General features: G+C 36.3%; 2 protein-coding genes across 2 annotated transcripts in view; one reads left to right on the forward strand and one right to left on the reverse strand.

The window, feature by feature from the left end:
- Nucleotides 1-365: 365 nt before the first annotated feature.
- On the reverse strand, nt 366-3977 carry LOC119836413 (presequence protease, mitochondrial). Its single transcript, XM_038361726.1, has 2 exons — nt 3824-3977; nt 366-3683 (listed from the first exon to the last, which is right to left on the reverse strand). The coding sequence occupies exon 2, from the start codon at nt 3665-3667 to the stop codon at nt 611-613; it is 3057 nt and encodes a 1018-aa protein (XP_038217654.1). The 5' UTR covers nt 3668-3683; nt 3824-3977; the 3' UTR covers nt 366-610.
- Nucleotides 3978-4248: 271 nt separating this feature from the next.
- The window catches only part of LOC119836419 (nucleolar GTP-binding protein 1), a 10202-nt gene continuing 2735 nt past the window's right edge, over nt 4249-11715 (forward strand). The window contains exons 1-13 of the mRNA XM_038361734.1: nt 4249-4377; nt 4463-4615; nt 4930-5051; nt 5590-5725; nt 6632-6733; nt 7276-7368; nt 7656-7805; nt 8066-8223; nt 8648-8789; nt 9004-9175; nt 9515-9624; nt 10070-10188; nt 11543-11676. Of these exons, the coding sequence (XP_038217662.1) occupies nt 4330-4377; nt 4463-4615; nt 4930-5051; nt 5590-5725; nt 6632-6733; nt 7276-7368; nt 7656-7805; nt 8066-8223; nt 8648-8789; nt 9004-9175; nt 9515-9624; nt 10070-10188; nt 11543-11676 (1639 nt within the window). The 5' untranslated portion in view covers nt 4249-4329. The remainder of the gene's footprint in view (nt 4378-4462; nt 4616-4929; nt 5052-5589; nt 5726-6631; nt 6734-7275; nt 7369-7655; nt 7806-8065; nt 8224-8647; nt 8790-9003; nt 9176-9514; nt 9625-10069; nt 10189-11542; nt 11677-11715) is intronic.

The raw sequence follows: 11715 nt of genomic DNA on the forward strand, positions 1-11715 counted from the left end.
GAGATAAGAAAATGATTGAAGGAAATAAAAGGGATTGGAAAAGGTAGAAGGATAGAAAAAGGTATGGGCTTCCGTGTTCCTTACTTATCAGCATTTGGATTAGTGCATGCAAGTGCGCACAAGCCATAAATTGATATTCACATTGTTAAGTATGATACAATAATGTATATAAAACGGATTCTATTAATAAAGTAAATTTCTAGAACTATTGTTTTCATGTATGGCCTGTCATACACAGAAAGGCAAAATTACCATTTGGTAGACATAAAAACATTAAATCATTAATTATTTTCAATTATTTGTGGGACATTAAAGGTAACTCAAACTACCCACTAACAATTTAGACATATAAATGAAACAAATAATTAAACTATATTATATATTTCTAACTTGGACATAAATATAATGTAATAACAAACAGAGAGGACAATTTCCACTTCATCGGTCGACAATCTGAATTACGAATGCATGTAAAAATAGCGCCTATTAATCGCACAGTAAAGGCCCATTTTCTTCATTGACCTAACTTTCTCAGGTCTCGTTGCATGACCCCTACATAAGCTATAAGCTTAATATTCTAGATGGGTCTTATTTCCATTGCAGAAGCTGTTTATTCTTGAGGGCCGCAAAGTTTTTCCCAAGACTCTGTATCCTTATATAACTGTTGGGAAGCGCCTTCACCGATAACACACTTTCCCGCCCATTTGTCAACTGTCAAATACTTTTGACAGACTTCTAATAAATCCTCTTTAGTGACAGCTAAAACTCGTTCCCGTTGCGTTTTCCAAATATCGTAAGAGAGTCCGTATAGGAACAGTTCCACACCCTTCATGTACTCCGCGACTGGTGCATCCATTTGTTGGAGAATAGATAGCTTCGCTTCAAAGAGATTCTGGTCATCAACCAAGCCCGTGTTTGCGTCCATCCAGTCCGATGTTTGATCGTAGACATCCATCGTAAGACGCGAATTCGGATCTCTATATGAGTAGAAGTTGAAAACACCATCCATGGTTAACATAGCACCACCGCCGTATGCTCCGTTCTGTTCCCTTACAACGGGATGTAGGTACTTAGATGTTATAAATCGTGAAAATACCCTTAATTTAGGATAATCTGGATGCGTGTATCGAACCGTTGGGATAACTTTGGCGCAGTAATTCACTGGAATATTCATAGAGATGTGCAAACCGCGACTTTCTTTAGGCTGCGTTTTCGAATCTGTGAAATTGATTCTATTCACATCCTTACAGTCTTCGTTTCTACACAAATTTACGCAAAATCTGTCGATTTCTTCATGTAAGCTGTCGTTTACATTGGAATAATGGAAGGCGCCTCTCAAATTACTGCCTCTCAGTACTTCTTTACTGATTTCTTGAACAATAGATTGTACATCTTCTATTTTATGTGTCTTTTGAATTTCTTGCATGTCCATAATATGCTTGATACCTTGAAGACTTTCCTTGCACTCATCCGCAGACGATATTAGCGAGCGCGCCGCTTGCATTGCGTATGTGTGACCGCTGTCAATAATGCCATTTGTCAAGGAAGAACAGTAGTTATTCAGTAGCATGGACATGCGTTCCTTGTTATCAAATCTCGGCCCGTCCAATATTTCTGTCCATATATCCAACATTTTAGGCACATTCTCATCAAGGCAATGGCTGCTAATCAACATTCCTTGTTCATATTGTTCTTGTAAGTCGATATGTTCGGTTACGTGTGTGACGAAGCTCAAGCCTGAAGTAGTTTTGCTAACGTATTTATCGAAATCACGATAATTGTACGATTTCGTATCAAATTTGCCAAGAACATAAGTGAAGAATGGTAGCAGTGGTTTCTGCTTTTCGTTCAACGATTCCGTTCCGAGGACACCTTTTAAATACGTCACACCGTTCGTATTCGCTTCGCATAATTGCAATGGAATAGTGCCACAAACTGTATGCTTTAAGGTCGGAGCCGTCTTGCTAAGAGCTATTTCATTGATTTTTAAACACGGTAACACATCCAAATTCTGTACTTTCTTTTGTGCTTGTGACAGTTCTAATCCATCTTTGTATATTTCTGCTCTCTTCTCTGGTGTGAGTTCTTTAACTTTCGATTTAAGTAATTTTGCTTCAGCCTCGTTAAAAATATCGTCAAACTTAGGATCTGGTTCCATTGTCATTATCAGTTTGTGATTATTTGCAATGAAGTACTTTTCAATGATATCTTTGACATACTGTGGATTCATCAAATTCGCCTTTAAATTATCCAATAATTCGTTAACTTTTAATGCTTTAAGCATTGGGCCATTGTGATTCCATAATGGCATCAAATTGAAAAGTACATTGAGCCCAAATCTGGGGGTTTGATGCTTGATTGATAACTCGAAACCATGTAAAACACTTTCAATATGATTTTTCTCAAAGCCTTTCTTGTGAATCTCTTCTATCGTTTGATTAGCGAGTTTTTCAATCACATCAAAATTCGATTTCTCCACGTCTTTTAAGCCTACGACAAACAATGTGTCTCGTATTTGATTATCGTAACCGGTCAAAGAATTATAGCCACCAGATATATTCTTCTCAATCAAGCTCTTATAGAAGGCAGAATTGGGGCCAATAATCATTAGTTCAGCCAGAGCAGTCATCATGAATGTTTCGTACACATTTGTGATGTCTGACATAACATAACCTATGGCTATTTGATTTTGTTTCTCAATTGGCCCACCATATTGATCTACTCTGCATGGTGTGGAAGCCCTTTTCAAAGCATTCCATCTTTCTTGAGGCAGAACAACTGTATTTTTAGGGTCTAAATAGGAATACTTGCAAAGGTATGTATCGTTTACAAATTTCAAGTTATGCTCCAGTGGGAAGTTGCCGTAGGAGTAAATCCTAGCGTTACTTGGGTGGTAGAATGTGGCGTGGAAATTTTTTAAATGTTCATGTGTCAGTTCAGGTATGCACAATGGGTCTCCGCCAGACACATAACCATATGTGCCTTGAGGTAGGATTGTGTTTATGAACCTTTGGCCAAACAGCGAGCTTGTTTCAGAGAATGCCCCCTTCATTTCATTATAAACAACACCTTTAAACACTAATTCAGATGACTTATCCTCTAATTTCTCATGTTCAAGCCTCCAGCCTTCTTGTAGGAAATCTAGTCTTTCTAAATTAGGCTTAAACACAGCATCTAAGTACACCTTTTGTAGATTTCTATAATCTATTTCGTTTTGAGAGGAGAATGGATAGAATGTGTAATCTGGGCCAGTTAATGCATTCATAAATGTAGCAAGAGATCTATTGAGCATTTTGAAAAAAGGATCCCGCACCGGGTATTTCTCTGAGCCGCATAACACTGTATGTTCTAATATATGAGGTGTGCCCATTGAGTCTTTGGGTGTGGTTCGGAAGCCAACAGAGAAAACATTGTTAGCATCATCTCTTTCCAAATGCAAGTATTCAGTCTTAGTTTTCTCATGGGTTAAAAAATAAGCAGTCATATTATATTCTTTGATTGGTTCAACATCTGTACACATAAATCCATGATACACTTTACCGGGCTGCAAACTTTTCGAGTAATTCTCCTTCTTTTTCAAGATCCCATTGCTGTATCTTTTTGGACTAGATAAATTAAGTTTTCTTTGCAATCCATTCCAGCCATAAGTACCGATTCGTGCATACATTTTTATCACTTCTTGCCTGCAAACATAGTTTTCACTGTAATAGCGACGATAACAAGCGATTTATTTTTCCTAGGCGATGTCGTAATGAGTTAAATCGATCCTTTTACACGGTATGAAAAACAAATGAAACATGATGCAATTTATTGATTAACTTACCGGCAATTCGTTTAATAAAGTTGTTAATGAATATTATATATAATTCAGTAATATTTGATATTATAGTTCTATGTTTTTAACGTATAAATTTCTTCATATTTTATGAAACTTTATTAACCTCCGCAATTCGCTGCGGGCAATGATGCCGGGACAAAACTCTAACTTCAGGTTATTGTCAAATTTAAAATGTCAATAATTTACAAAGGTAAGATTTGATCCATTCAAGAAAAAGCAAAGTCAAAATAATAAGTTCAAATGTAACATTTAACATAAATAACAATAATATCTTCATCGGAGCTCGGTCATCATTTTAATATTATATTGGTAGTTTTTTTTGTATATCATTATACTACGTTTGAAAACTACTTTTGAAAAACGAAACGCAATGACAATTGATGTCATAACTTTAATGACAGAATCCTTTTTCATGCGAGTTCCTCACGTGTTTACGTGTTGGTCTCGTGTAGTAGTTATTTACATATAAAATAACTACAAAATAATCAAAAATGAGTTTGTATAACTTTAAAAAAATAGCCGTGGTCCCCACGGCTAAGGTAAGTGCCGTGCTTTTTACATATTTAATTTATTATTAATAAATTACAAACATAACCTCTTAAAACCATATTTTATTTATTCCAGGACTTTATTGATATAATTCTATCTAAAACACAAAGGAAAACACCGACTGTAGTACATAAACACTACAAAATAACAAGGATCCGTGCATTTTATATGAGAAAAGTGAAGTTTACACAACAAAACTTTCACGACAGACTTTCGCGGATAATCCAGGTATGGTATTTTTATTTTGATAACATACTCGATACAATATAGATTCAATAAATATTCAGTACAATATGTTGCAATATCATCGTCATCATTAGCCCATATAATTATATTCCCATAAAATAGACACTGGCCTCTTGTGAGGGATTTATGACATCGATAAATGAAATAGACATAAAAGATATAATAGAACGTAGTAGGTAATAAAACTTACTATTATTCATTCACTTTGCACAATTCTGTTGTATAATAACAAGTACTTAAAGAGCATGATATTTAAATTACAGTAAAGTGAGATAGCTTTTTTTCCTAATTTACAGGAATTTCCGAAACTGGACGATGTGCACCCGTTCTACGCCGATTTGATGAATGTATTGTATGATAAGGACCACTACAAGCTTGGTTTGGGACAGTTGAACACGGCCAGGCATCTGATTGACAAGTGAGCATAATATATCTTCCTATATATGAGAGAAGATCATGTCATTTACACCATATGTAACTCGAGAAAGGCAGAGTTGAGTTAAAGGCTATCTGGTTTTGATAAGGATTATCTATACTAATACTATAAAGCTGAAAAGTTTGTTTGTTTGTTTGTTTGAATGCACTTTTGGTCCAATTTGAAAAAATTCTTTCAGTGTTAGATGCCCATTTATTGAGGAAGGCTATAGAAGCGGGGTTACCCGCTAGTAACTAAATAAGGTTAAAACTATATCCATATATAAGATACGGATTAAAACGACTATATTTGGTGCTGAAATTCTTTGAACTTTTCAGATAGTTAGCAGTTGGATTTTTTTTTGTTTTTGTAGTAATTTTCTTGCATATATTAAAAGAAAATCATTTAAAACAAAGAAATTGTGTTGATTTACATATACAGTAAAGTGAACTCAAAAAAAATGTATGAAATAAAACTCAATATCTTAAAGTAAAAAAGTAAAAATAAGACACTTAAAATTATGAAATGTTGCCAATTCCAGTGTAGCCAAGGACTATGTGCGTCTTCTTAAGTTTGGTGACTCGCTCTACCGCTGCAAGCAGTTGAAGAGAGCAGCGCTGGGTCGCATGGCCACCATCATGAAGAGGCAGGCCGCTAACCTGACTTACCTTGAACAAGTGAGTTATTTTATTATTATTGTTAGCTTATGCCCAGCTTCGCACACATAACATTCGGAGTAGTTAAAAAGATGTTATTGTACATATAAGCCTTCTACATTTAAACAAACCCCATCAAAATCAGTTGCATGGTTTTAAAGATTACAGCATAGATACCTAAAGACACGGGAATCGACTTTGCTTTATACTGTGTAGTGATGTAATGTCAGAGCAAGCAATTGGGCCACCTTAAAGCAAATCATCTTGATTCACTTACACTAATTATTTTATTTACCTGTATATTTAATACTTTATTGCACACACAGAAGATAGAGAAAACCCAGAAAGAGCATACAATAAAATAAAAATATGTACAAATGGCGGTCTTATTGTTAGGTAGCGATCTCTTCCAGACTACCATATGCAGTGCATACTAATATGTTTTTAAAGCTCAGTCAGTTCAAAATGCAGATATCTCATTGTCTGACTCGTGTCGGTTTCTGCGCGAGAGTGAATAAACGTGGCTTATAAGCGGAGTTTCCGTTTTATCGTCATTGCACTTAGGTCTACTACGATTGTCTCATCTGCTGGTGTATATATATTCTAGAAGTTTAGTGTTAGTGAAGTTTTATTCTAAAGTCTTTAGTGTAGTTCTTCTTTAGTCATTATTGCAGAAAAAAGGAGAGCTCCTCAGGACCTCCTTTCACAGTAGAAAGTAGACCTAAGTCTACCCCAAAAATTTATATGGATATGCTACTGGGCGTATACCATGCATGCCAATAGTTTAATTCATACAAACCAGCCTAATGCTTCTATGAGGCAGTTGCAGGTCAAAAGGAGACTTAAAAAAAAACAAAATCTTTATGCATAATGACTTGAATTTTTTAATCTTTATTCTTTATTAATTATACACTCACATGCTTTCAGGTGAGGCAACATCTGTCCCGTTTGCCATCCATCGACCCGTACACCAGAACCATCATCATCTGCGGCTTCCCCAACGTTGGAAAGTCCAGTTTTATAAACCAGGTGATTACTTTAGATTTGAAATTGAAATCTGTCGATAAAACATTTCCTCGAATTCACTTTTCCCAAATGTCGATTAGATACAGGTGACCATTTGTCGGTTACTATTAATGTGGTAGATTAAAAAAAAACGAACCGTACATTGTGATATGGCCATCTAATAAGATGGATCAGTCATATCAAATGCCCATATCCATTCCATACCATAGTTGTGTGTGTAACGGAAGCTTTTATCGTACAACATTGTGATATGGGCATCCGATATAGTGGGTCAGTCATATCAAATGCCCATTTCACAATGTAACCATCTATGGACCTACAAAAGAATGATACGCAAATTAAATTATAACTAGTATCCGAGGGATCACAATATTTCGCAAGATTACAACATCAAAGAATCCTTAGCGAGATTGTAAACTAATCGTGTTTCATCATCAGCATCATCAGCGCATATATGATGATGATGATGAAACAACATGGTTGTTTACAATTTTACAATACAGCTAAATATGTTAATTAAAAACCAATAAGAATTATAATTTCAGATAACACGCGCAGACGTAGAGGTGCAGCCGTACGCGTTCACAACCAAGAGTTTGTATGTGGGACACACAGACTATAAATATCTTAGATGGCAGGTGAGGTTTTTTATGCAAATGGTTATTAAAAAAAAAACAACATGAATTCTTTACTTGCTCCGGGTCTATAGGTGAAGTAATTTAAAAACCAATGTAACAAAGTAAAATGATTTATATATCTGATAATCATTGTCTCGCAAGTTTACTTTTAAACTACTACTTCCAAAACATAAGGCATGAGAAAGACATAAGGGAATAAAAATATTACACGCTAAAATCAGACATTGTCTTTACTAAATTACCGTACATATGAATTTCTCATACGAATCGATATTGGTTTTCCTCAGGTAATAGACACGCCCGGTATCCTAGATCATCCATTGGAAGAGCGCAACGTGATCGAGATGCAAGCCGTGACCGCGCTTGCGCACTTGAGAGCCGCCGTGCTGTACTTCATAGATCCGTCTGAACAGTGCGGACATAGCATCGAGGAGCAGGTGGGTTTGTTGCCGCTCATGTATGCAAGGAATAGCATTGGGCTCCGTGGTGAACCTTGGAGTACACCCTCTATATTTATGCCTATTTTTTTTCTTTTGTATTGTTCTTAATGTAATCATGGGAAATACAAAATTATTTTTAAAAAGCATGTAACTAGAAACAAAAATCACTGAGTATATATGTAGCTGGTATATTAAAACAAATTGTGTTACATGTAACAAAAAAACTATTTTTTACATTTGAGTTGATAACCTTCCAGATATCATTGTTCGAGAGCATCAAACCTCTCTTCAGCAACAAGCCGCTGATCGTGGTACTGAATAAAATAGACGTGGTGAAGCCAGAGGACCTGCCGGAGCAGAAGAGGCAGCTGATACAGCAGCTGGAAGAGACTTGTGCGAAGGGGAACATTGTTAAGTTAGTATTTTTCTGTCTTATACCTATATATATATATATATTTCTCTCTTACACATTACCATCATTTATATATAGAGAGAGTGAGATAAATATATATTTGAATGAATTTGATTTAAAAACAATTTGACAAATTTTTTGAATTCAGAAGCTTAATATACTAGTTGAAAAATCAAAATTCAAACATTAATTTATTTGTTTAGACTTCATCTGGAAGCTCTTTTAAATCGCCATAATATAGTTGAACCACTTACCATCATTTTTAATTATATTTCTGTTCCTTGTGTTCTAACAATGGATATCACCTTCTCTTGTGTGGTCTTACATATATTAATAAAATTGAAGTGTTAAGCTGTAATTTCTAATTATCTTTCAAATAACAACCTTTCTGATTAATGTTTAATATTATAATTTATCATGATTTCAGTGCGGACGGCAATTCCGAGCTACGCACAGTGCCGGTGATGCGCTCGTCGACCCTCACCGGAGAAGGTGTCCAGGAGCTGAAGGTGGAAGCCTGCGAGAGGCTGCTCGGCCACCGGGTCACGGAGAAGATGAGGACCAAGAAGGTACCCGGGGTTGGGAGTGTTGAAAGTGGGGGGAGGTGATTGCTATTGCAATCATCAGGCTAACTCAACATAATTATTCACATAGTTATTTTCGTAGCACAAAAAATTATTATGCTGCTCATGATGATAAAAAATACTAAGAAACTTACAGGGTGTCCCTCAAGGATCCCACCTTGGTCCAATGGTCTTACTAATCTAAACAAATAACGCACAGGTGGACGGTATCCTGAACCGCCTGCACGTGGCCGTCCCCACCCCCAGGGACGGCAAGGCTCGCCCCCCGGTGATACCGCCAAGTGTGTTGGCGAAAAAGGAGAAAGTGGAGGGGAGGAAGAGGAAGCTCGAGAGGGAGATTGAGCTTGAAGAGGGCGATGATTATGTGCTTGGTGAGTTGATTTTGCGAAAATTTTTTTTTGTTTCAAATATTTAGCTAATGTGTCTGCATTACTACCGAATTAAAAAATCAAATAAATATATTGAAAAACTAGCTGCAACCTGCGGCGGAACCGGGGCGGGCGGCTAGTATATAACATAATCTTAAGATTTATAAACTACGTATTACATACGTTTATCCGCTATTGACTCCTAAAATACTCAACCGATTTTAATCAAATTTGCACACCACGAGCAGTTTGATCCAATCTAAAATAAGGGTAGTTTATATTAATTCAATATATATTATATAATATATTGTCCACTATTTTTTTTATTTTTTTATTTACCAGATTTACAAAAGAACTACGCCGAGATCCCGGAGGAGGAACGCCACGACCCAATACCGGAGTTCTGGGAGGGACACAACATCGCGGACTACATAGATCCGGAGATATTCGAGGTTCGTGTCAGAGTTTATGTAGAATTGAACCTTATTCCCGTACCGATTGAGTCGATTTTTGTTTAGTTATATACCTTATGGGTTCAATACATTGAAATTATATGAAATTGAATCTTATTTCCATTTCAATGAAGTCTATTTTCGTTGAATTATATACATTGTAGCTTGAATACCTTGATCTTGTATAAAAATGAACCTTATTCCAAAGCCTTATGAGTTCTATTACGTTTAATAGTAAATTAGAGAGAAGTACTTCACTTCATTCGTTTTCAGGGACCAAATGACGACAATTTCCTATAAAATACCAAAAGAATCACGCTAATCGGTAAAAAACCCACAGAGTCAGCAACAAAAAAAAAAACAGTCGATTTGACTAGAACCTCCTTTGTTTTAAGAATGTCGGTTAACTTTTCATTGGATTTAATAAAACTGTTTGTTCGTTCAGAAATTAGCCGATCTCGAGCGTGAGGAAGAACTGCGCGAGGCCGGTGGGATGTACGCGGTTCCCAAGATCGAGCTGGACCAGAGCATGAAGGAGATCCGCGAGCTGGCGATACAGATACGGTGAGTTTGTTTTATTTGTTGATTTAATCGTTCATTGGTTTATTTTTTTATGTGTTTGTTTTGCAATTGTTGTTAATGTAAGACATATATAAAAATCGTTTTTGAATTCTTTTCAATCTATTTGAATGTACAGCATAGCTTGAAGACCAAACGCAACTATTTTACCCCTAAATACTTTTAACAATGCAGTTGTAAATGGGAATCACAACGAATGGGTCTTTAAAAGATTTAATCTGTCTAGAAATGAAACTGGCAAGACTGGGAGATTTAATTATTATTAGACTAGCTGTCCGTCCTGACTTCGCCCGTGGTACTTATATAGCCTAAAGCCTTCCTTAAAACTGAAAGAAATTTTCAAAACGGACTAGTAGTTCCTGAGATTAGCGCGTTGAAACAAACAAATAAACTCTTCAGCTTTATAATATTAAGTATAGATTCACATGATCTCTAAAAGTGAGTGAACTGTCTGCTGTGGCTCCTAAATCTCTAATACTATATACTTCTTCAAGATTTAATAGACATGCTAAAGGTACGACGTTCTTTAATATCATTCCAATCCAAGAGCACCAATTTTGACCTGGTATAATTCTTTTTGTAGATGATATACAATTTTAAATCGTCCGCGAACATTTTAAAATTAATTACATATTAGGCTATTGCCAACATCGTTTACAAATACGATAAAAAAGGGGACCCAAATGGGATCCCTGAGGTACGCCCGTAGGCATCACGTTTGCTCGTTGTGTAATACCATGAATAACCAGTGATATTCATGGGTCCTAAATCTTCCATAGTAATAAATTATAATAAATTATAATCGATTAAATCGAACGCCTTACTAAAATCCGTCTAAATAGCGTGGACATCTTGTCCGTCATATAATATATAAATAGCCTGGCAACATCCTCAATAAAACTAACTAAATTTGTGGTAGTGGATTGCATAGATAACAACCATTTTGTTCTGAGTGCAGTTTATGTTTAACATGCCAGTAAATTTTCTGTCGAACCAGCGATTTTAAAACTTTGTTATGTGCGCGTAGAAAAGAAATGGACCTTTAATTCGATACAACGTTTTTATCGCCATTTTTGTGTATTGGGATCAACCGCGCCCTTTTCCAGTGCAACGGAAAAGTGCCATCTATTAAGATTCGTTTATTGCCAGTAGGAGATTTGATTGAGTTGGCATAAAACCACGGCATTCGTTAGATTAGTCTTTGTTCCACTTGAATTTCGAAAATGTGTTAATGTTGCAAATAATTGGAAAAATCTTATCGTTGGTATAAATTTGTTCTTACATACAAATATATAACTAATGGAAACCAAAAAATAATAAAAAACTACTCCCCCCGCAGCAACAAGAAGGCGATCCTGAAGGACGAGTCGCGGCTGGTGAAGCAGTCGACGAAGCCGGTGATGCCGCGCACCTCGCGCGCGCGCGACCGCGACCGCTCCACCACGCGCCTGCGCGCCGAGATGGAGCAGCTCGGTGAGTGCGCACGCGCATACACACACACACACACACACA

This window comes from Zerene cesonia, chromosome 24, assembly GCF_012273895.1.
Source record: "Zerene cesonia ecotype Mississippi chromosome 24, Zerene_cesonia_1.1, whole genome shotgun sequence".
In the NCBI taxonomy this organism is placed as follows: Eukaryota; Metazoa; Arthropoda; class Insecta; order Lepidoptera; family Pieridae; genus Zerene; species Zerene cesonia.

Excerpts from the sequence above, each read along its gene's own strand:
- LOC119836413 (XM_038361726.1), bottom strand. The coding sequence starts at position 3,667 with ATGTATGCACGAATCGGTACTTATGGCTGGAATGGATTGCAAAGAAAA.